The sequence below is a fragment of the Stenella coeruleoalba genome (assembly GCF_951394435.1).
Source record: "Stenella coeruleoalba genome assembly, chromosome: 11".
Classification (NCBI taxonomy): Eukaryota; Metazoa; Chordata; class Mammalia; order Artiodactyla; family Delphinidae; genus Stenella; species Stenella coeruleoalba.
Genome location: NC_137157.1, coordinates 39,180,395 through 39,205,197, shown reverse-complemented (window position 1 = coordinate 39,205,197; position 24,803 = coordinate 39,180,395). Strand labels below are relative to the sequence as shown.

The window sequence follows — 24,803 nt, the reverse complement described above, 5'->3', positions numbered from 1 at the left end:
GGGCACGAACTCAGGTCCCCTGCATCGGCAGGCGGACACCCAACCACTGCGCCACCAGGGAAACCCTGAACTAATTCTTTTGAAGCTGTAGGAGAGAATCCCTTTCCTTGCGTTTTCCAGCTTCTAAAGGTCACCTACCTTCTTTGGTTCATGGTCCCTTCCTCCATCTTCAAAATCAGCAGCACAGAATCCTCAAATCGCTCTGATTCTGAAACTCCTGCCTGCCTCTTTCACTGAGAAGGACCATAGTGAATACACTGGGTTCATCTGGATAACCTAGGATAAACTCGCCATCTCAAGATCCTTAATCACATTTGTAAAGTCCTTTCTGCTATGTAAGGTAACATAGTCACAGGTTCCAGGGATTAGAATGTGGACGTTTTTGAGGACTCATTATTCTGTGTACCACAAAATCTAAGTTAAAACATCAGAAGCAGAATTGACTTTGACTTAATTCTTATGCATCGGTTTACCTTCAGGTTAAATGATATGTGAGATTAATTCATTAACTAGAAGATGAAAATAACACTTTTAATGGAGAGCTTTTACATTAGTCTATTATTTTCTGTTGAAAGGTCCTTAAGTTAAATGCTAAAATTCATGTTATAAAATTCCATTTAATGATAGTTGGGTAGCAATAACTATAAGCTGATAGCTTTCTGCCAGTAGCAATATTTTGATGAGCCTATTTTTGATTGAAACTATATTTTATATTTAAATAAAATAAAGAAATCACTCTTAGCAGCATCTTTTGCTGTTATTTTCTCCATTTTTTTTCAAAAGTAAAATGTCCTATTAAACAGGCTTCACAGCCCCACAAGGACTTTTCCTTTGTATACATGTATAATATGCATATTTTTAACCTAATGATGTAAAAATATATTTCAGTTTCTCCTACTATTCAATCTGTAGTTTTTCCTTTATAAAATTGAAGGGATAATGAACAAAACTTCTGTGAAGATTACATGAGATTTAATGTATGTAAAGCCATAGCACAGCTGCTGGCCCATAATAAGTAGGTCTTCAATAAATTTTTAGCGTAATCCAAAATATATTTCATGACATTTGCTCACTAATATTGAAACTTATTTCTATAAATGCTACAAAGTAATAATACTGTGGATGGTGTTTCTGACTAAACTTACAAAATTCTCGAAATTTAGTTGCTCTACGAAATAAAATAAGATCGTTAGCACGAAAATTCAATTTAAATAACTGCATTTAATTTAAAATGGTGGTTTATAATTATTCAGTCCAGTTTTCATATGGGTACACAAAATGATAGCATTAAGGCTTTTTTTAAATTCCATCTAAAGGTACCAGTAAGTTGTGAGGAAATTTTTGTTTATTTCATATATTCAAAGTTAAAATTAAGCTATTCAGAAGATCAGCTGAAAGCAAATCTAGAAGACAGCAGCACTATAAGAAATAGAAGTCAAAAACAAAAGTTTTTTTCAGTGATTATAATTCACCTTCAAGTTGCACTATTTCAAATTTCTTCCTGTAATCCTATGTTCCTATCTCTTTACCTCCTTTAAATAATGTTCCTGTGCTGTCACTGTCTATTTTCTTTTTGTTAAGTTGTCAAATGATCTCTGTCTTGCCCTGTGTAATTTAAGAGACTTTTCTGTAGCTCTCTGAGAGACTATCACGCAAGTCCAACTAGGAGAATAATTTACGAGGTTCAAAATGAAGGGTCATTATGCTACTGTCTCACCCGCAGTGAATACACAGGCTCTCTCCTTCACGCATGGCAGGGTTTTAACTAGATCAAAAGAGGTAGAAGCTTTTAAATGAAGTATTGTGAATGCTATCATTGGTTACATAAGCTCCCTTTACATTTTTTTAAAAATATGATTGCTTAATGAGATTAGAGACCTATAAGAAAGCATGTCTTTGGGTATGGGCTTATCTGTAACTTTCACACAAATCTTTCTTTAGCTGAAAACACAATTTCAGCAGTTATGGTTTTATATGTCCTTAGGGTAACATCTAGTCATCTTTCATAAGCTAGAATAATATGCATAGTAAGTCTTCTTCACTATGAAGCTGAATGCAAAAGGAGCCAAGAGAGCGGATTTTCTCAGTTTTGAAGTTAATTTTGAGGTGTTTTTACGTCATCAAAGTACTCCTACCTGTGTTCAGCAATCATTGATACTAACGATGTTTATGTAGGTAGAAGAAAATAGCACTTTTTCTTACCATTTCAGTAACTAATGTCTTTTTTGATTACAACAGGCAAATCTAATTACTGCTTCTTGTGATTAATCTCAATAGTTGAATGACTTTCTAGGCAAACTGAAATCCTCCGTGTTTCCATGAGACCTGATTGTTTTATAAGCACATGTGTAGGGGATGCCAAATGAGAAAATAGAGTTACTTTTAGTAGCTGGACAACGTGTCATAGAAAAAAATGCTTGAGTGTCTTTATTTGTGTGTGCTTTATTAAACAGACCCTGTGAATCGGAAGTCTACGCTCTTATCTAAAAATTCTCTCTTCCTCCTCTCAATTTCTTAGCATATCCATCAAACTCCTCTCAGTGTATTCACCTCTTGCTTTTTATATATTTATTGATGTGCATTTTTTATGCCCCCATAGGTACTCTGAGCTGTGTCACCCACAGTACTTAGCCCTATGCCTTGAATATTTTTTTTAAAAAAGCTAATATTAATTGAATTCTTGCTGTGTGCTAGATGCCATTCTAAGATTTTTAGTCTATTAACTCAACCTTGAAAAGAGATGAAACGGGTACCACTATTATCTTCATTTTATAGAGAGGGAAACAGCAATTCAACACACATAATCTGGCCAGTTACGAAGCCTGTAAGTCTACCCCTTCCACTGTGCCCAGGGCATATTAATAGAACCTATAGTATTTGACAGATGAGAAATAGCAGCTAATATTAAGTTTTTGCCATGTGCCAGGTACTGCATCTTATTTTAATATTCAGAAAGACTATCAGGTACCCACCAATTTACCTCCACTTTAGAGATGAGGATACTGAGACAGAGAGAGGTTAGGCAACTTGCCCAAGGTCACACAGCTAGTAAAATGGTGGAGCCAGGGCTTGAACTCAAAGGCCAGACTCCAGAGGTAAGCTCTGAAGAAATGAAGGAGTGGATCATTGAAAATCTAGCTTGGAGGGGCAGGGAAAGCTGTAGGGAGGAGATGACATTTGGCATGCCTGGACGGGCGAGGGGGAAAAGATAGAAACACTCTAGGCTGGGGAAACAACATGGATAAAGCAATGCAGAACAGTGTGCCTAGAGCTCAATAAATACGCATGAGTGAGTGAACAGCTATCTTTACGGCCCATGAATTTAAAGGTTTTGCAGCTGTAAATGCTTTATTACTAACAGTCTCTGCATTTGTTTTCTTTCAGTGCCACCGTGGGCCTTAATTGCCATAGCCGTAGTCGCAGTCCTTTTAGTCCTGACGTGCTGCTTTTGTATCTGTAAGAAATGCTTGTTCAAAAAGAAAAACAAAAAGAAGGGAAAGGAAAAGGGAGGGAAGAATGCCATCAACATGAAAGATGTGAAAGACTTAGGGAAGACCATGAAAGATCAGGTAATGTATTCATTCCATGTTTCTTCTTATTTTATCAAAAATTTAAGAATAGACAGTTTATTCGTTTATCCCAGATAAATACAGAAATAAACAATATCTGGACACTTGTCATAGTTTTAGAAATGCTTTGCAATCCTTTCAGTCAGGACTCAACATCCCAAAGTACAATGGAAACGTGTGGTTAGGGTTTTCCAGTCTCCTAAGCACATAGACCGGGAAAGGGCATCCATGACCATCAAGGCCAAATTGGTAGGCCCAGCGTATTGGAATGATACCTGAACATTTGTATTACATCTGTTTAGCCTCTCTTAATTGTGCCTAGAGCTAGAGAAACAGAATAAAGAGTACCTGTTCTTCCTCTTGGGTGGGACATCTTTTTATCATCATCGCTGTTCATAATCACTGTTAAATACTGAGTCTTATAGCTATTTATCACACTTGATGAAAGCTACCATCCCTGTACAAACATCCAGCTCAATTATGAGCGCTCAGGAGTAATGAGTTATACAAGGCAAGTGAGAGAAGTATGAGCTGGTTCTAAAGAATGGGGTAGAATTTTAAGGCAAAACTCTTCACTTAGGGACAATTAGAACCATAATGCAAGTTATAAAATCCATCTGGCTGAGTTATCTTCCCAAGCCCAAGGAAGCAATCTGAGTGTCCTTTACACTGTTATCTATCTTTCCTAAACGAGCTAGGTGATTTGGTTCAGAATAAAGTCTACTATTAATAAGTATAATAATTAAATGTCTCTCCATTTCTCTATTGGAATCATATTCATATTGGATATTTCTAAGGAACAACTTATTTCATATAAAAAGTAAATGTAGGGACTTCCCTGGTGGCACGTTGGTTAAGAATCTGCCTGCCAATGCGGGGGACACGGGTTCGATCCCTGGTCTGGGAAGATCCCACATGCCGTGGAACAACTAAGCCCCGTGCACCAGAACTACTGAGACTGCATTCTAGAGCTCACGAGCCACAACTACTGAGCCGTGTGCCACAACTACTGAAGCCTGTGTGCCTAGAGCCCATGCTCCACAACAAGAGAAGCTACCACAATGAGAATCCTGAGCACTGCAACAAAGAGTAGCGCGCTATCTACAACTAGAGAAAGCCAAACTAGAGAAACCCAACGCAGCCAAGAAATAAATAAATTTATATTAAAAAAAAAAAGTAAATGTGAAGATTTTTCAGAGAAATAATATTTTCAATTATCAATGCTTCCCTTCAAATAATTCAAAATTTCTATTTATTCCCTAATAGCAACATATATAGGCAGTTTTATAAATTCTTATTATACTATTAATTGAACTCTTAAATATGTGAATCTCCTTAAGAACAATTTAGTTAAGGAAGGTATTTTTAGTACATTTGTGTAGTTATCCACACACTCAGGACACTAATCCCTCTCCCCAGCCTGAGTTTTAAACACTTTGTTCAAAGACACTGTAATGTCTCTTGACAACAGTTTCACATAGGCTCATTTTTCACTTGAACTTCTGCTTGGTTTCAGAGCTGTAGAATGAATGCTATGCCTGCACTCACACTCGGAGAGCTTCATCCTGAGCTCAGAGTATCAAGGGTTATATCTTTCTCAAAGTTTCTAATCACAGCCACAGAAGCCCAGGTGCCAGTGTTCAACCACAGATGTCTAATAAGGATTTTTCTTTTCAGTTAATTTGTTACATAGAAACTGAAGCTTTAAATCATGTCTTGTTTTATTTCAGCATTTTCCGTAACCAGCAGGACGTGATACAGATTTCTTTAGACAACATATTTGGGAGATTAATAGCAGTAGTAATAACCTTCTAGATGGACATGGATGTACTGAATAATTTGTATGTGAATTTGAGCTATGTCTATGAAACATTGGAAATATAATACTATCATTTTCATAACTACATTAAAATTCAAATGTGGTTTTCATGTTTGCTAGAATTAACAGTTTAAAACACTAAATAATGTTAAATGATTACTACAGCATTTCTTCCTAGGACAAGAAATTTGTATTTTTCTTTGTGGAATTTGTTCTGTATGATGTAAGACTAATTTATAGGATAGTAGCAGTGTTTATTACCCCTATTATGACATGGATAAATGACCAAGATCTCAAAAATAGTAAATACAGAAATCAGTAACTTGTACCATTTCACTCCATATAAGAACTAACAGAAATTCAAATTTCAATATTCATGACTATATGTCTCTATGATAAGATTTTATAACCAAGGAAGAATTTTTAAATATTCTGCAATAACAACAAAATGGTAATGATACATAATATTTGTATACAGAAAAGGGTACATATTTAAGACTTTTATAATGGCTTAAAACTTAAAAGCACTAAAATTACAGAGGGGCAAAATCAACTTGCAAAGTCAGAGGTCTGGAAAGGTCATTTCTCCAGGGCTTTTACTAACGTGTGTGGATATTTAAATTTTTACTTCTTCCCTCTGTGTCCTCCTTATCTGTATTATGTCTCATGACTGTTCTGGACTGTCCCTTGCGGTAGGTTTCCTCTGCTATGAGACACCCTTAGTCAACGCTCAACTACATTTAGTGGCCTGGCAGCCGGGGCTCCGCAGCTGAGGGTGTACCATTCTGACACACATCAAGAGGCTGAACTAAATTGATTTTTTTTTTAAGATAAAGGGTTTTCATTTTAAGATTACTGATTAAATAGAACAGTATTAGAAAGCTCAAGTTTTAATAGATGGGCACAGAAAGAAAATGTAGTGTCTTACGCTCCCTTTTTAGCATGTCTTATTAATTCCAAATCTGAACAATTTAACATAGAATGAAAAAATGCACCTTCTGATGGTTTATCCAAGTACAACTAAACACCTTTTGAATGTTGAATCAAGCCAGAAGCATGTGCACTAAATTTTTGAAATTTAAAACAAGGTCTTTTTCCCAACACAGCTTTTCCCACTACAATTTATCAAACTCTCAGAACTGCTGGGCTTACATGCATTTTCCTCTGCATTTTGTCCCTTGGTGCGTGTGGTGGGGAGACTACTGCTCTTGAGATATTATAATAGCTGCTGATTTAATAGGTCTTAATTTAATGTAATGGTACAGAAAATGTCTTGCTTAAGCTTGGCCTTTGGGACAAGAATAGACTTAATCACTTCACTGATAAAACAGCAGCACTGAGAAATTATCAAAAATTTAGCCCTATTCCATGCAGAATAATTGCAGAAATGGTCATGCACCTTTCATTAGGGCAAAAACCACTTAGAGAGAAGGTGATTTAATAGCTCAGCTCTTTCAAATGACACTGAGCTGAAACATATGTAAATTGTCAGTTCTGAAAGAGATTTTGAAAAAGTATTTTAATCCATGAAAATTTTTTTATGATGGAGTGGTGTGAAGATTTTTTCAGACAAAAATGTGCGTTAAATAGTTTGCTATTAAAAAAAATTAAAATTTTACAGGAGGCAAATTACCTACATTGCCATTTTCTCAACACATCTTTTCAGACAGTATTAAAGACTGACGCACAGCTGAGGTTCTGAAAGGGCAATGTGGGTTCACTGCCTCAAGTCCTCCCCTTAAATTCAGTAGTCTTTTCCTGTCACTTTACTATCATTTTTCTATTAGCAACACCCCAAGTTAAAAGATCAATATTAATTTTTAAATAATTATGTTGTTTTCCTGCCTGTGGCTATCAGTAAAGCAACATTTTACTATTCAAGGAAACATCCAAGTATAAACTTCCTAATTAAATGGTGTATGGCTCACCAGATTTGAAAAGGTTTCTGCACAGATGTAATAATGGCAATTTCCAATTTTCCAAAGTCATTGTAGGCTCCTGAAACTTTTCAGGAAGAACAAAATGGGAGGCATCTCCAACTACAGCTCAACTCTCTGCTTCAGCTCAACTCTCTGTTTATCATCTTCCCACCCTAATGAGTTCTAGTAAGATGATGCCAAGTCTGTTTTTTAGGATCAAATTAGAGTTAGATGGCTAGAGCCAAATTGCAGTCTTGTCAGTTCAGAGACTGAGGGTGTCATTTTGAGGCACCACTGCGGGTCTCTGTATGAATGGATAAGTGAACAGAAGAGATTTCTCTGAGCAGAGGGAAAAAACCATGTAGTCTGGGAGTTGTGGGAGGTTGGATGGTAGAGCTATAGTCTAATGACTCTGAAGGCTTTCTGAAGCCTGATTATACTTCTGTGCATTTGAGTTCTAGAAGATTTCTCAGGTTTAATTTGATCACTGACAGGAGTTAAAATTCTTTTGCTTTGGGCTTCCCTGGTGGCGCAGTGGTTGAGAGTCCGCCTGCCGATGCAGGGGACATGGGTTCGTGCCCCGGTCTGGGAAGATCCCACATGCCGCGGAGCAGCTGCGCCCGTGAGCCATGGCCGCTGAGCCTGTGCGTCCGGAGCCTGTGCTCCGCAATTGCAGAGGCCACAACAGTGAGAGGCCCGCATACCGCAAAAAAAAAAAAAAAAAAAAAATTATTTTGCTTTGCTTTGTCAGAGATATAAAGCAGCCTACCACTCATATGTCTTATCTTCAATTTTGTGAGATTCTATGGTAACACACACACACCAAGAAAGGCAGTGAAAATACCATAACCAAAACCTAGGAGAGAATATTTGTGGTATATAACAACAAAAAGATTGAGACCACTAAAATACAGAGCCTCTACAAATCACTAAGAGGCAAACAACCCAATAAAAAATTAGCAAAGGATGTATTATATATACATATTATACAAAAGATTATTACACAGGTAGTCCCCAGAAGAAATAATACAAATAGTTCATATAAAGGTTTTTAAATTTTTCAACCTCAATAGTGTTCAGGAAAACGTAACATTTTATCATTTTTCATTTCGAATAACTATTTATAGATTTCTAATTTTTTTCTAATCCTTTAAAGCAATAAGAATGCACACCCCCTAGAAACAAAACTTCTAATATTTATAATCTTTATAACCTTTGATTTTTTTGAGCAAACTTTTTGCATTAATTGGGAAAATACATTATATATTTTTATTTTTAATAAAGAGGACCATTTGAATGAATTTTATGAAATTATGAGCTTTCTAGTGTTTCAATTTATATTACACTTAAGTTTTAGGTTATCAGGAACATTCAATTGGTTTAAACTCAATTTTGAGAATTCTGTGCCATGATTTTTGCTTGTTACCACAAAATTAATTTTTATGCTAATTTCAGCTTGACAGAATTGCAAACATAACTCCTTTTACCTTTTGCTATCAAACAGACCCGTAAGTCAATTTAATTCAGCCTAGCTTTCTGTGGAGCTGTTATGAAAGTAAAACAGTAAACTTAAACTGGAACTGGGGTAGATTTTTCTCCAAACATGCATTTGCTGGTGGCATGTTTTTTTTTCCTCTTTTCCCATAACCATTACAAACGTATACGCAAAACTCAGGAAATTACAATTTTCTAAGAATCACTTACTCAACTATCTTTTTCATAGGAAACAAGGCAAGAAAAGGCCACCCATTTCATATAAATTACTCCACTGCATGTAACAAGGATGTTTTACATGATGCTTAAGATCTCTTTTAAATTACATGAATGTGAAAACTGGCCTGGTTAATAGCATGTTTATCATACCTCCGAAAGAAGCGATTTTATCAGAGCCAAATATAACACAAAGTTGACGTTTTCTTTGCAACAACTTTACATTTTTTGCTTGCAATATTCTGAGGGGCTATTTCCATTGCTTCCATGTTGCTTGCTGATTGGGGGGAAAAAATTCCGTGCACAAATGGAATTTTAAAAAAATATGTAAGCAGCAGATGTGAATGTGTGTCAGACAAATGGAGATTTACAGCATCTCAGTGCTTGCTTCTAACAGCTTGGAAGTATAACCACAGGCCCAGTGTCATTTGAGTTCTGATGAAAATTCATTTGAATTCACATATAATCCATTTCCCTACTCACAGGCCCTGAAGGATGATGATGCTGAAACTGGATTGACTGATGGGGAAGAAAAAGAAGAACCCAAAGAAGAGGAGAAATTGGGAAAACTTCAATATTCACTGGATTATGATTTCCAGAATAACCAGGTCTGAGGGGGAAAATGTCTTGTAATTCCATTACGTTTTCTGAAATTACCAACTAGAAATTGAAACAAGATACTTCTTAAAACATTTGGTTTGCTACGAGGGGAAAATGCAATTATCAAAGCTATTGATGAAATCATTTCTAAGTACAGGCGGTCCCCTACTTGCTAATTTAACTTCTGGTAATTAGAATCCACAGTGTTCAGCCGATTACATCTACTTATGGCACTTACAGCAGGCAGGCAGAATACAAATTAACTTGAAGCCATCAGTCTGATTCTGAGAGCTCCCAGTCACAGATCCCTCAGGCTGAGCTACAACAATCTTCCTTGGAATTCATGGATTTAGCTCCAAACAGGGCAAGGGACCTTTGAGTTAGACCACCAATTAAGCCAAAGTCTTCAAACAAAAATTAACCATTTGATGAGGAATCAAAGATTAAAAAATTGACTTTCCATGAATTTCAATGGCAAGAATGCCTTATGTAACATGATACTGGCTAAACCTCCTAGCACAAATGAGTTAACGGCTCTAGAAAAGTAGAAAGACCATCAACTTGATTTCTAATGCCTTTGCATGCTGCCCTGCTTCCGGAAAAGTGACAAGGAACTAAAGGTTGCATCAAAACAGTCCCTCCTGCTTTAAAAGCCGTGAGGTGCCCCCTAGATGAATGATAATACTAGCTGGCTTTTATTAACTGCCTGCTATAATGGTAGCTCCAAGATAAATGTTAAAAAAAAAAAAAAACCTCTACCTAAAAAGACCTTCCAGGGGCTTCCCTGGTGGCGCAGTGGTTGAGAGTCCGCCTGCCGATGCAGGGGACGCGGGTTCGTGCCCCGGTCTGGGAAGATCCCACATGCCGCAGAGCGGCTGGGCCCGTGAGCCATGGCCGCTGGGTCTGCGTGTCCGGAGCCTGTGCGTCGCAGCAGGAGAGGCCACAACAGTGAGAGGCCCGCGTACAGCAAAAAAAAAAAAAAAAAAAAAAGACCTTCTAGGACCCATGACTTTGATGAAGATGTCTCTTTACCTTCTGAACTGTTCAAGAAATTTAAAAGCTTAGATAAGAATTAGCTGAGTTAGAGATCAGGCTCTTAAAAATCTATAAGACACAGTTCTCTTCCGACTAGGAGAGCTTTAAATCGATTTCTCCAGTTTGATCAGTTCACTGACCTTTCGGGGTGGGGAAGAACTTGATAGATGTAAATAGAGTTACTACCTAATGCAGCATGTGTTAATTATGTCTAGTTTGATGAGGAATAAACAATAAATAAATCAAACACCAATACTCAGCTTTGGTGACTTATGTCCAAAGTCAGTAATACTGTGAACTCTAAACAATGGCAGAAATTCTGGACTTTATTTAGGAATTGACTGTTCAAATAATGTCTTCACTTTTTGAAGTGTCCAGAGGGTTCCTCAAAAAGAACATATTGATACGTACCACCATATAATAAATAATTGTATTTAGTTAGCTTCATTATAGCCCTGGCTCATTATTTTATAATACATTCCAGAAAACTGCATGTTGGTTATAGATACAAGCTAATAGGTATGGAATTATACAGAATTATAGGTATACCATTTCTAGTTAATTAAATAGGGCATTTGAGGTCATTTTTATCGCTTCTACCAAAATTTGATTAGGGATTGGTTGAGAGCAAAACTGCCTATTATTTATGTATTCTAGAGAAGGTCAAGGTCAACTTACATTATCTTAACACAAAACATCTTTTCCAGAAGTATAACCTGCCTTTATATATGTAGCCAACAATTTTCTACTAATTTATTCTACTTTCATATCTTCCAGTAGAAATCTAGTGGATCTCATCTTGGTTAGTCATAATTTTGAAACTTCCACGTTGGCTTTGAGTACTCTAAGTAACATTTTATAAGGTAGTATTTTTAAGAATACAGCACTGAATTTTTTTTACTCAAATATAATTCGAATGCATTTACTCTTCCTTTTCTAGCAAACCCAATTTAGAAGGTATTTCATTCAGACGATCTAGGGTATTCTACCTGATAAATTATTTTAATAGTATGCATTTATTCTTCCAAATGGTCTCCGCTAATCTGATTTATAAAATGATTCCTATGAGTCATGGAAGATAAAGTCTGAGGAATTTCGTAGATAAGGCTGTAATCAAATATACACACCTGCTTACCAAAACTAAAAGACAATCCTAAAAGTCCTCTAAGAATCCTTCATGGTGGAGAGAAATGTGATACTTATCTCTCAAGCAGAAGTCAGAGGGGGGTTGGGAGAAGTAATTCCACCTCTATCAACAAGATACCCCCAAATCTTTAAAGTACAGATGATCAAGTTTGAAAGAGTTTAGGCTATATCACTAGTGCTTTCCCTGCCCCAAAGAAAAAGTATTACAAAAAGTGAGGAGAGAATATAATCTTGCTTATTCACATTGCTATCCAAAGGCAAATTCCAAATACCAACTTGGCAAACCTAGAGATGAACTGTTTGCTTTACTAAATCATGTCTTTATAAGCTGATGTCTATTTTAACCATTCTTTGACCATCGGTCTACGTTTTGTATACGTACAATCCAGCATTCTTATTGCTACTGTTGTATGATGAAGTCACAAAGATCTTGAAGCATTAAGATGGAAACAACAATCTTTAAGGGTATTGGTCTAGGTTAAAACTTGAGCCAACTAGCCAAAGTGCACATGGTGGGTCCATTTTGTAGAAAGTGGATGTGACTTTTTCAAGGAGGTGACTTGCTTTTCCACTCTATTGGTGGAAAAGATACAGACTCAACATTTCAGACCCTGATGTGAACAGCTATGATGTGACTGCATTTTCTGAAGGGTATATACATTGAATAACAATAAGGGAGTCTACTTTTGTTTCCCATATGGATCTAAACCAGTCTGTTGACACATCATGTCTGATGGCAGGGCATCAGAAGAGTCTGCTCACACCTTCTGTTTCCTTTGCAAAAACATTATCAGTGCCAGCCAATACCCGCATTCATAATAAGAGATAGGAATGTATCACTGAGAAAACCAGATGTGAAGAAATGCAGAGATTTCTGCTGTATTTGAAAAATATCAGAAACTTAGTCACTTAGCATTAAAAACCATAACTGTAATCTCCCCTTCCTTTATATGAAGCTAAAATTATATTTCTTTGACCCCATGTCCTATATTTAACACAGAATTTAATATACAATAATCATTTTACTCTAAGTTAAAACAAGAAGGAGCCAGTACCCAAGTAAAGGTCAAATATGATAGAAACTTGAAAATCTTATTTTTATCTCAAAAAGCTACCAAATTCTAAGAAAATTTCTATTTAGCTGCTCTGGGGCTTTGGTTCAAAATAAGAATTTCCTACTTTATAATTACAAGCTTGTGATTGTTTAACAATTTCTTTCCACTTACAAATCATGCCCTGGAAAGAAAAATAATGCACAAGGGCTTTTAGCAACTGGAAAGTTATTTGATTGCAACCCTTTTGCAAACATGAATTCCATATTTAACTGTAATCAGCAACCTTTTAAAAGCCTCTTTTGTGTTTAAAACCAGGCTTCCTAGAGCCTGCATCTGTCATAATTGGGTTTCTGAAGTCTATGCAGCTCACTTCATTTGCCTTCTGTGCTCAGATTCAGAAGAGAATAAAAGTTTATTAAAAGCAAAGAACAAAAGGGAAAAATCACAATATGCAGCAGTGTGAACACATCAATCTTTTCCAACATGTCCACCAATGCCAGTGTTTGCTGTATCCTGCCTCTCATTTCAGCTGCTGGTAGGAATCATTCAGGCTGCCGAGCTGCCCGCCTTAGACATGGGGGGCACATCTGATCCCTATGTGAAGGTGTTTCTGCTGCCAGATAAAAAGAAGAAATTTGAGACAAAAGTCCACCGAAAGACCCTTAATCCTGTCTTCAACGAGCAATTTACTTTCAAGGTAATTTTTTTTTTGTACTTACTAATGAACTTGTCCTCTGTTGTTCTAGATAACAGACTGATCTCATCCTGACACATATAGAGACCACTTGACCACTTGTTCAGAGACTCACAAATGATTCTATTCAGAATATTTAAGATTCTTATCTTCAATGTAATGAGGACTCTCTATTGCATTAAAATTTGGTCCCAGTAGGATTCAGCTCAGCTATTTCAGAAAAGAATATGGACTGGGATAGAACTAGGATGTCATTCGTATCTAAAAAGTGAGTTCAGCTTCAAGTGTGTCTGTGGACCTGAATGTTTCCCCCCTCTCTAAAATAAAGCCAAAAGAACTGTAAACTTTTTCCAGGTTTCCAAGTTCCTGAAAATAAATCACGACCACAGAATAAAGTAAGCTGTGCAACACTATTTAAATGGTACAATGAGGTATTACTCTCGTTGCAAAATTTTTTGTGTACAGGGGAAATTTAAGTATTCTAAAACATTCTGCTTAACCCACCAATAAAAAGAATATGAACCTATTGTTTTTTTCCATCTCTAGCATTTTCCTCTTACTCTTGGCTCTTCCCTGGTGTTCTTCATCTTGTTGAGACACCTCAATTAGCAAGCAGTAACAAAGAGGAATTCTGGCCACATAATAACTCAGCAGGAAAAGGTGCTTGGCAGGTCTCAGGCATCTCTGCATATACGAGTAGTCTCTGTAGTTCTCATCTTGAAGTCATGCATAAAAACAGTCTTTTGGTAGATATGTTTAACACGTGAAATTTTTTGAAATGCATTACTTAAAACAATACATGTCTGTGAATATGCCAAGGAGCAGATTCAGAATCACCTGTCTACCAGTCAGCCTTAGCGATAGCACGCACCTGACATTAGCAAACATCCTGGTATGAAGTAAAATGGATGAAACTGAGGGCATGAGTCATTCCCATGAACCTTGTTTCCAATTTTGTAGAAGAGCGGTATCTTTCTATTCACTCTAAAATTAGAGTTTTTAAGACAAAAAAAAAAAATCCCTCATCTACTGTCAGCAACTCTGTTTAAAATCTATACTTTTCTAAACCCAGATAGTTAATGTAGAGTAGCAGTAAAAACCAACTTATGAAGAACTAATCATTAGGGTCAATATACCACAGGACATACAGTGAAAACGAAACAAAAAAATATTGCAAAAGGTAATTACAATCCTTCTGTTTGACTATGTATTGATCTTAATTTAGGTCAGTAGTTTCTAACCACAATTTAGTCAGCACATTCTTAAATTATTTGAAATACTGTGGGGCTTTGTTTTTGTTTTGAGTTATCTATACGTTATTTCTTTTAAAAAAGTGTATTGCTAATAATTTTTAGTAATGTCTATAACCTCAAGAATTATAATCATTGAGATTTTGAAATTGCCTATAAAATTTAATAGGTTCCATTTTACTTCAGGAGTGTTGATCACATCAGAAATCAATCCAAAGTACAATATATTTTGATAGATTTGAGAAATATACCACCGTTTCTAGGAACTAGTTAATTTTTCCTTGTAGGCCTTGTAGATTATGCATCTTAAATGCCAATAGGCTGTATGATACAAGAATGGAAGCAAAACAGTTTAAAGAGGATTGGCTTTAAAATTGAGTTCAAATCCACTGAACATGAACTTGACATGCCCCACATGAAATGCTCCTTCTTTTCTCCACAACAAACTACCATTTGAAAGAGCTACTCATCATTCAAACAGTAAATATTTATTAAGTGCCTACTGTGTACCAGCACTGTGCTAAATGCTTTACATGTATTCGTTTGGCCTCAACCAGCCCCTGTGAAATAGACACTGTTATCATCACTTTTTGATGGATGAAAAAGCCGAGGTTTATTTACTTGTCCCAGCGCCATCAGTGGGAAAAAGGGAGAACCCAGACCCAGACCTGCCTGACCTCAAGCTCAAGTTTTTGACTAATGCCCTTTCAGTACAATCACCAAAAAATCTAGAGAGATTTCAGAAATCAGATGAAATTTTCAAGAGTTCATCCCTACTCTAAAATTCCTTATTTCTTCCTTTCAAAACTGGCTCTTTGGAAGGGTTTATTTTTTCACTCTAAAGTAGAAAATGTGCTGTGCCTAGTTTTTAATCATAGTATTTTAATCTGATTCCAAATAGATGACAAATGATATAAAATAAAAACTCTTTGGAAAAACCAAAATTTCTTGTATATATGCAGTCAAATATTCTTCCTTCTCCTTTCCTTCTTAATATACAGAGTTAATTGAGAAATGTTTGCTGGAGCATAACACAACTATTTACACTGATAAAATAATAGCAAGTGTCTGAAAGTTGATCAAACCTTCAATACAAGTCTGAACAATTTCTTAATTAGGCATTTCTTCCCGGTTACTGAAGTGTAGCTTACTTGGATTGCCCTGCTTTCTCTGAATATTAAAAATGTCACTAATAAATATCCCAACCCATAGCATCTGTCCCAGTTATATTTGAACAGCTGGAGAATTCATCAGTTCTTGGCCTTTTGCCACTGCTCATCCTAAAGAGTGTCATACCTAAGAATGAACTTCAAGATCTGGATTATAATGCATCTCTGATATTCAAAACAGCAATTTTCTAGTCAGCTCTTGTCAATCAGTAACTTATTTTAAGGAATAGGTGAGGCACCTTGTGAATTTCATTCAAGTCCTTGCAGACTCCTAGCATGCCTGTTCACATATCACTGCTCCATTAAACTATGACATCCAAATGGCCTGAAAGAGCGGGAACTCTCCTCAATACTCTGTAATGGCCTATATGGGAAAAGAATCTAAAAACAGAGTGGGGGGCTTCCCTGGTGGTGCAGTGGTTAAGAATCCACCTGCCAATGCAGGGGACATGGGTTCGAGTCCTGGTCCGGGAAGATCCCACATGCAGCGGAGCAACTAAGCCCGTGTGCCACAACTACTGAGCCCGTGTGCCACAACTACTGAAGCCCATGCGCCTAGAGCCCGTGCTCCACAACAAGAGAAGCCACCGCAATGAGAAGCCCACACACCGCAACGAAGAGCAGCCCCTGCTCACAGCTAAAAGAAAGCCCGTGCACAGCAACGAGGACCCAACGCAGCCAAAAATAAAATAAATTTATTTTAAAAAAAGAGTGGACATATGTGTGTGTATAACTTATTCACTTTGCTGTACACCTGAAACTAACACAACTTTGTAAATCAACTATACTCCAATAAAATTCCTTTTAAAAATGAAAGAGTTAGTAGAACTTTTGAAACAACTTATCTACCCGGTTAAGTTGCACCCTGACAGTATAACTTATCATAAAAATGACAACAAAATATTCTACAAGAAAAACTTATTTATATAGTCAAGTGCAATTGGCTTGGTTTATTCGTATATTAACCTTGAAGTGTTTCTAGCCTGACTAATAGTATGAGCTATTATTAATAATACTAACAGCTTCTAGAACTTTGGGATAAAGTGATAAATCACTATGGTAAGTCCTCATTTTCTCCCAAGTAATTTAAGCCCCAAGCAGTTAGTTAAATGATTCAATTTAAGGAAAAAAACCCCAAAGCACAAGTATCTCCCTGTTCTGTTTATCCAACATAAATATTAAAATTAAAGACTATAAACAGGTAACATGTTTTAAGCATTTTTTGTGACCAGATATTTTGTCCTCATCTTTTTATTTAGGTGCCGTATTCGGAATTGGGTGGCAAAACTCTGGTGATGGCTGTCTATGATTTTGATCGTTTCTCCAAGCATGACATCATTGGGGAATTTAAAGTCCCCATGAACACAGTGGATTTCGGTCACGTAACTGAGGAGTGGCGTGATCTGCAAAGTGCAGAGAAGGAAGAGGTAAGAAAAACATTAGCATTTCTAATGTGACAAGCCGTACTCGCCAGTTGCTACTCTCATACTAACCTATGGAGAGCTGCCGGGGTGACGTGAGTGATGTGGCCCTCCAGCTTCTGACAGTGAGCAAAATAGGGTCAGGGGATTGCATAACCTCGTAAAAAAGTATACTGATCTTCTGGGTCTTATTTGAAAGAAAACAAAGGTTTGTGCAGGTCTACAGATAATTCCCTGGGGTTGAGGGGACAGACAGACGAACACACCACTTCTAAAAGCTTAGAAATTACACACACACACACACACACACACAATCTGCTTCTTTAAAAGGACAGTGAAAAGTCATCTTTTCCTTTGTATTTTTCCACAAAGACTTTGTTTTCTACATAGATTATATAGCTATTAAATAGAAATGAAATGGCACTTTTTCCTTGATTATTTCTGCATATTATAGACAGTTCATTGTTTCTCCTAAAGATATCAGAGCACAATGGGTAAAACGTCAAATAAAATTCACAAAGGCAGATATTAAATCCACTTTTTAAGTGACTCACATTTTTACAGTATTCTTCACATTGTTTTGCCCCAGTTTTAATAGGTTAGCCCAGGATTTTTCTGTGATTTAAAGAAGGGAATTTCAGTAGCCTTAGTGCATTTAAACTGCATAATAATCAATTCTATTTGATTATGCTATGCCAGCCTGACACTAGTGCTTTTCTGAGCCAGTGTCTCAACAGGCCAAAACCAGAAAAGCAAACAATTCTTAGCTTCTCTGAATTCCTAAAGCAACTCCTTTTCCAGCCATTTTTTTGTTCCTAACATGGGTTTATAATTACCCAAGGGATTGCCAACAGCCTTTGTCATTTAGGATCACTAGACGCCTTGGATTCTGTAAGGTGTGGTCACTTTGGGGCCACCAGGGAAATCAGAAAGTAACCCAAGCCTTCAGAGAAACTCAGCCAAGAACATCACCTGGGAATCCTTTCAACCTAAGGTTTTCTGTAACCATTATTACTATTGAGGTTTTAGAACAGGTTTATTTATTACTATACTGAAATTGAATTTTATTAGTGCTCTAAAATTATTACTTCGTTGTCAAAAAAAAAAAAACGAGTCAAAATTATTTGAGTTAAGCTCTGCTTTTTCTTTGGAAGGAAAACGTTTAGTCAAAATCAGATTCTTGGATATTGAAATAGATTTACTGCCCCTGTGGATAGAACCACCCAAGGATAATATGGAGTTTTTAAGTTTTACAACTTATTTAAGTAGTTCTTCCCTATGAGTAGACCAATATCTATATTAAAATGCAACATCTGTGTGAAAAACATTTAATCCTTTAATCATAATGTTGCTAGTCATTTAACAAAGTAGTGACCTGTTTCACTGAATTTTTATATTTTATTGACATATTTGACTTTGTAAGTTCCTTGTGGCTGGGGGATAGGGGTGGGACCATAACAAGTATTATTAACTGATAGATTTTTGTTAATTGATTATTGGTTGGCTTCTTGGTCGAGTATCCAGATAGGACCCACTTGTCCTTCACAAGCCCACCTGTCCAGAGGGCATGGCTCATGTCCTTCCCCCCCCAACTAGTCACTATCAAGTGGTATGGGATTCCAAGACTACACCCCTGGGCTTCTGAAAAGTTGGTAAATATTTTTGTCTGTGTTAGGAAATGTAATCCATCAAGCCATTTTCTTCTTTAAAAAATTCTTTGAATACGGGCAGAGTTTGATACTTGACACTGAGCTGACAGGTATGACGCTAGAATCTACGAGTTTAGGTAGACTGCCCAAAAAGAATCACGTTTTTATTCTCACCCCCTGAATTGCCCGTTTTCTCTCTTTCATAACTTTCTTCCTCCTCATCTTCTCTCCCTATGAAAGATTTTTTTTGTGATCCAACTTACTCAAAATGATTCACCAGGGCTTCCCTGGTGGCGCAGTGGTTGAGAGTCCGCCTGCCGATGCAGGGGACGCAGGTTCGTGCCCTAGTCGGGGAAGATCCCACCTGCCGCGGAGCGGCTGGGCCCGTGAGCCATGGCCGCTGAGCCTGCGCGTCCGGAGCCTGTGCAAACGTTTATTATGTACTGCTATATTCCTAGAACTGTGCCAGGTGTTTAAAAAAAAAAAAGAAACGTGAAAAGGGTGGACACTGTTCTTGCTTTCATGGAGTTTAGTGCTGCCTCACTTTCCTCCCTCACTCCAGTTTTTGCCTTGCTTATTGCCAGCTAGACTGATTTCTAGTAAAAGTCTTGCCTTTAAGATCAAACACTCCTGGGTTTCAATCCCTACGGATCCATTTACTAGCTCAGAGATCTTAGACAAGTCACTTATGCTCTCTAAACTTCAGTATTTTTTTTTAAATCTAGTAAGTGGTCTAACATTATCTTATTTTACAGATTAAATAGGATAGAGTATAAAGTACCTAGCATGGAGTCTGCTATTGGACATATTCAACAAGCAAGAGATCTCCCATTCTTTCTTCTTGACCAATCTTTTTTGTGTCCTTTCTTTCTTGTGCTTTCATCTCCCTATTTGTTCTACTCTTTTTCCTCTATGTGTATTGCTCTACTCTTTTCCTCACCACCACTGTACTTACTGAATGGCTCTGGAGATTTTTAACGGGAAATAATTCTATAACTATACTTTTAAACCCTGGAGCCTTTCCTCTTTGGTATCTACTTGGGAATAATTTTTGGTTTTCAGTTGAGTGACTATTTCCTTTTATCATGATATAGGAAACCTTATAAAACAGATGTCTAGCTTACAAAGTATCTCTGGATAACTAGATTCAGGTATAAACTTTCTCCTAATAAATAAGATTCCAATTACATTTTATGTCTAAAGAATTACTTCTCACTGATAACGTGCTGTCTTTTCATCTACTGTTCACTAACTAGAGAAAATTATAGTTGTTTGAATAAACTGAAGTCTTAGATTGACTTTAGTTCTCACGGTTTCAAACAAAATTCTTTTTCCATTTTATATGAGCAATTTTGTTTAAGATTTTTGTTTTGCTTTCCTCTAAAGTGTTAAATCTTCTTTTTAATGTCATAATGAGTGAAAGATACCAAAGACAGCGAGAAAAAGGAATTCAAGAAACAGCTTTGGAATCTAGAAACTGAACCGCTAGTCATTAATAGTCTGTTCAAGGAGAGACTTGGATTTAAACGGGTTAAATACAGCCCACTAGGATCCAACCCCAGGGTTCTGATAGCATGGGGTAGGCTTTGTTGTTTAAAGTTATAAAATATAAAAGTCATAAGATGATGAAGCAATTACGTAAGTTAAAGGATTATGTGTTATCTTAGTAAGCAATTAAATACGCGAGCAATTGGGGAGAAACTGGAAAGGAGCCTTATCTAAAAGTTACTAAGCACATGTTTGAAACACAGGGGGTGTTGAAGAGAGAAATTAGGCCAGAAGAGCTTCAACAAGCACACAACTCCCATTGTTAGATTCTAGCCTGTGGAGAAAACCTCTGTGCTGAAGTTTCCATCCTGACTTTATGACGTTTTTATGACTAACACAATCCAAGTCCCCTCCCTTACTAGTAGTTCAGGTTCGCTAGCCATTTTTTTTTGTTTAATGTTGCATGACTGATGACCCACTCTCCTTCCACCTGCTAACAGGTGAAGATGGAATCTGACCTTGCAAGACAGCTAAACCTTTCTCTTTTTCTTTTTTTTTCTCTTTCTCTTTTTTTTTCTTTTGTCTCTTTAAAACAGAAGTCCTTTGAGTTTCAAGAGATGGTTACGCATAAAACCATTGTCTTAATTTTCCCCCTTTTCAGGTTAAGGCCTCAAACATCATCTTTATAATCAGTATATACAGTTCTTCCACTGGTAAAAGGCTTCTAACATGTATAGCCTCAGGCTACCTGGTGAATTTTTAAGATTTTCTTCATTTTAATCATTCAAGAATATTTATGTCATCCATAAGTCAAACCTGAAGCCAACCTCCAGATATTTGGAGTAATCCATTCTTTTAATATTTTTACTTAATTACTTCAAATATTATGATCAATAGCTATGACTCCATTTTCTTTTTTAATGAATTTTATTTATGATCATTGCAGCAACTGTATCAGTCCTGTACCCCAGCATCAAGTACATCTTCAAAGCATTTAGACCCTTTTTATTTTAGCATTTGTTCCTAATTTTTCATCCCTATGCCTTCCACTACTACTTTTTAATCCCTAAAAACAGCATAAAATACCACCAGAATGCAACTGGATCCCTTTTTTTTTAAGGAGTCTGTCTCATAACTTGACCAGTACTATTTTGTCTCCATTAGAAAATGTCCATCACCTCTGCTTTGTGTAGAATTCGTTAAAGAGTGATTTTTAAATGAGATTCTGTAATCTAGTACAAATGGAAAAAAAACTGATTGCTGAATTAAAACAAGTTGGGACATAATTTAATTAGGACCCAAGCAGAAGGGAAGAGAAACTACTTTAGTGCCTTAATAGAAAATCAGTTTTGCAAGAAAACTTCACATTTTTAAGTCTAATTAGAAAAACATTTAATTCACAGAAAAGCATTTGGAGAATACATATTCAATCAAAAATCCAAAGTTTTTTTAAGCTTATGATAAGTGACTTGATAGTCCTTTGGAATGCGTTCAAGTCATTATTCCTTATGGCAACTCTTTTGTCCAAGGATCATGAAAGAACTGATGCTGTTTCTAAGTATACTTAGCAGTCAGATGGTAGCTCACGCCCTCCAAGAATCTCCGCACAACAAATTAGTGCCCTGAATGAAATCCTCATAAAAGGTTAAGTGCAGGAACTTTAATATGGAAGCCAGTAAGAATCTACCTTGTCACTCACAAACTATCACATTAGAGAAATGCAACAGACACTCATTTTGACCCCCAGCATTCCAGGAAGGTATACTTATTTTTACTTCTTCATCGTCTGTCTTCCCCACTGGACTATAGGCAGCGTATCTATTGTTTCCAACTGTGAAACCAAGTTTAATCACAGAGGCAAGCACACAGTAGGTGTAAAAAAATATTTTCGAATTAATGAATGGGGCAGAGTTGCTTATTATACATGAGAGATGCTTCAAAACTTCCATTTTAAAGTCCATGTTATGGTAATTGTGTTCTTATTTTACAAATGAAGTCTAAAGTATTCTGAAAAACCATCAATAAAGTATCTTAGCACCAAACAATGAAAGTGATTTAGTACCCTTTTGTCTTTTCAGTCTTTTTATATCAAATGGAGGCAGATAGATGCTTAGCAAAAGCATTCTAATTGTTTTTGTTGATGGTCATGAAAATGATGAGTTTCTCTCACTAATTTTTTGGGGGGAGGTGAGGGGTAAAGGCTTATTCAGGATCTCTTTCCTCTGTATAAACCTTTTTATCCTGTTTCCATGATGCATGGAGAGCTTGTGGCTCAGCTTAATTTAACTTCTATTTAAAGTTAAGATTTAGTTAAAGCTCTGATTTGAGTCTCTGCTGGCAACATGGAAATTTACCCAGAGGGAAATGGGAAAGAATCAATTCCAAGGAGAAGTCCAAGAATATGAACAAAATCTAAGTTTATTGTATCTAGAATATTTGTTGCTAGTCAGATTTATAATAAAATAGATATAAAACAATTCAATAATATTATATGAAGACCATGATATATTTTAGTGTACTTAGTATCTATGTGTCCATTTTGTGGTACGTGCAACATAATAGTTTCCCTTTAAACTAAGTAGAGTTGCATTTGATTTCTTGATATGTCTTTGGCCATAGCTGTGGTTTACTTGCATCTGAGTTTGGTCAGAATTTCAATCACCAATTATAACTGTATTGCTATGCATAATAAGTATTGTCGGCTTCATGATGTGGTTTCTAAAAACATCATAGGAAAGAATAACTGGAAATATCCTTCTAGTGTGTAGGACTGTAATTTGATTGCCTTTCTAGTTAAAAAGCCTTTTCAGGCACAAATGGATGAAAACAAATTCTCACTTCACTGAGATTCTAAATGAAAATTTGGTATCATTTGTCTGCTAAAATAAAAGCGTGGGAACTGTGAGCTTCAGTTTTATTGGGGACTTAACTGAGGACTATAGCCCCAGAGACAGCCTCTCAGATAGCTCCAAGGAACTCTCAGGAGGACATAAGGGGGGAGGTTAGTATATACGTGATCTTGGCAAAGAGGTTTGGCAAGCAAAAGCACATCTCTGTAGAAGGTTGTTACTAGCCACGAGGAAAAGATATCTCAGTTAACGATTTTAGTGCTTTAAAGTATGAGAAGATGCAAGAATTTGGGTTCATAAGATTTTCTCCTGAAAATATCTAACTATCTGAAAGCCTTGTTCTGCCAGTTTTCCCAGAGCACAGAGGGCCTCATTCCTGATCTCCACCCTGAGCTCCTTTCAGGGTATGTTAAAGGTCAGCAACTCCAGTAGCTAATGACTCAATCCTTGTAGAACCAGACAGCAAGCGACATTCTTTAGTTGGCCCTTTTTTTTTTTTTTTTTTACTGTGAATTCCCTAGAAAAAATAAATTTAGACTCTAAAGAATTAAGTGGAGGGAGAGACCCTGGACATTTTCAAAATGCCCTTTGACGACCTCCCATGGTTCCCCCATTATCATAACTTAACCTACTGCATTACCCTCCCCTTCACAGCTGTCACGGCCCAGAGGCCTGGATTTCCAACCCAGCTCCCTCGGTTCCAAAATTCATCTTATTAAAAGCTTCCCTTAACTTCTCTACCTAAGTTATAAACACCAATAATAATAAGAGCTACTATTTACTGAGAATCTACTGTGTGTCCACAAAAAAACTTCACAACAGTCTTCAAAAGTGGCATATTAAATCTGTTTTACAAAATGAGGGGAAAAACAAACCTGAGCCCAGGAAAGTCTAAGTAGTCTGTCCAGGTTCACACAACCAATGCCAGAGCTAAACTTCAAACACCGGTCTTTCTACTTCACCACTCTTTCTACTTCACCATACCATCTGCTTTAAACAGTGTCTCTCAGTCTCTTTAGCCTCCAAGTGTAGCTATAAACTCAACTTAAATGCAACAACAAAAAAAAGAGCAAAACCAAACTGATACAAATTAGTTTTTCCTCAGCTTTGGCTTGTTTATTTTGGAATTTCAACGTTTGGTCAATTTTCTTTGACAACATTCAACTGATTAAAATCTACATATATATTTTCCCTCTCAAATATTATAATACACTGCAAATGTAACACAGCAAAAGAAAAAAAAACAGTAAATAGCTATGGCATTTTTGTTTCTTCTTCATAATATTTCATAAATACTTAGCATGAATTCCTGTCCAGGATACAAAACCCTAAAATTCAAAGGTCCTGTCCAGGATACAAAGCCCTAAAGTTCAAAGGTACTCATTAACACAAACATGTTATTATTCACTCATGATTGCTGATGAATTTAA

The 24,803-nt window shown here is 36.5% G+C and overlaps 1 protein-coding gene across 8 annotated transcripts in view; it reads left to right on the top strand.

Moving 5' to 3' along the window:
- The window catches only part of SYT1 (synaptotagmin 1), a 1,170,968-nt gene that overhangs the window by 1,019,641 nt on the left and 126,524 nt on the right, over positions 1–24,803 (top strand). For all 8 annotated transcript variants that reach the window (XM_079937830.1, XM_079937831.1, XM_079937829.1 and 5 more), the window contains 4 exons: positions 3,385–3,569; positions 9,503–9,625; positions 13,383–13,550; positions 17,226–17,393. In XM_079937830.1, coding sequence (XP_079793956.1) covers positions 3,385–3,569; positions 9,503–9,625; positions 13,383–13,550; positions 17,226–17,393 — 644 coding nt within the window. The remainder of the gene's footprint in view (positions 1–3,384; positions 3,570–9,502; positions 9,626–13,382; positions 13,551–17,225; positions 17,394–24,803) is intronic.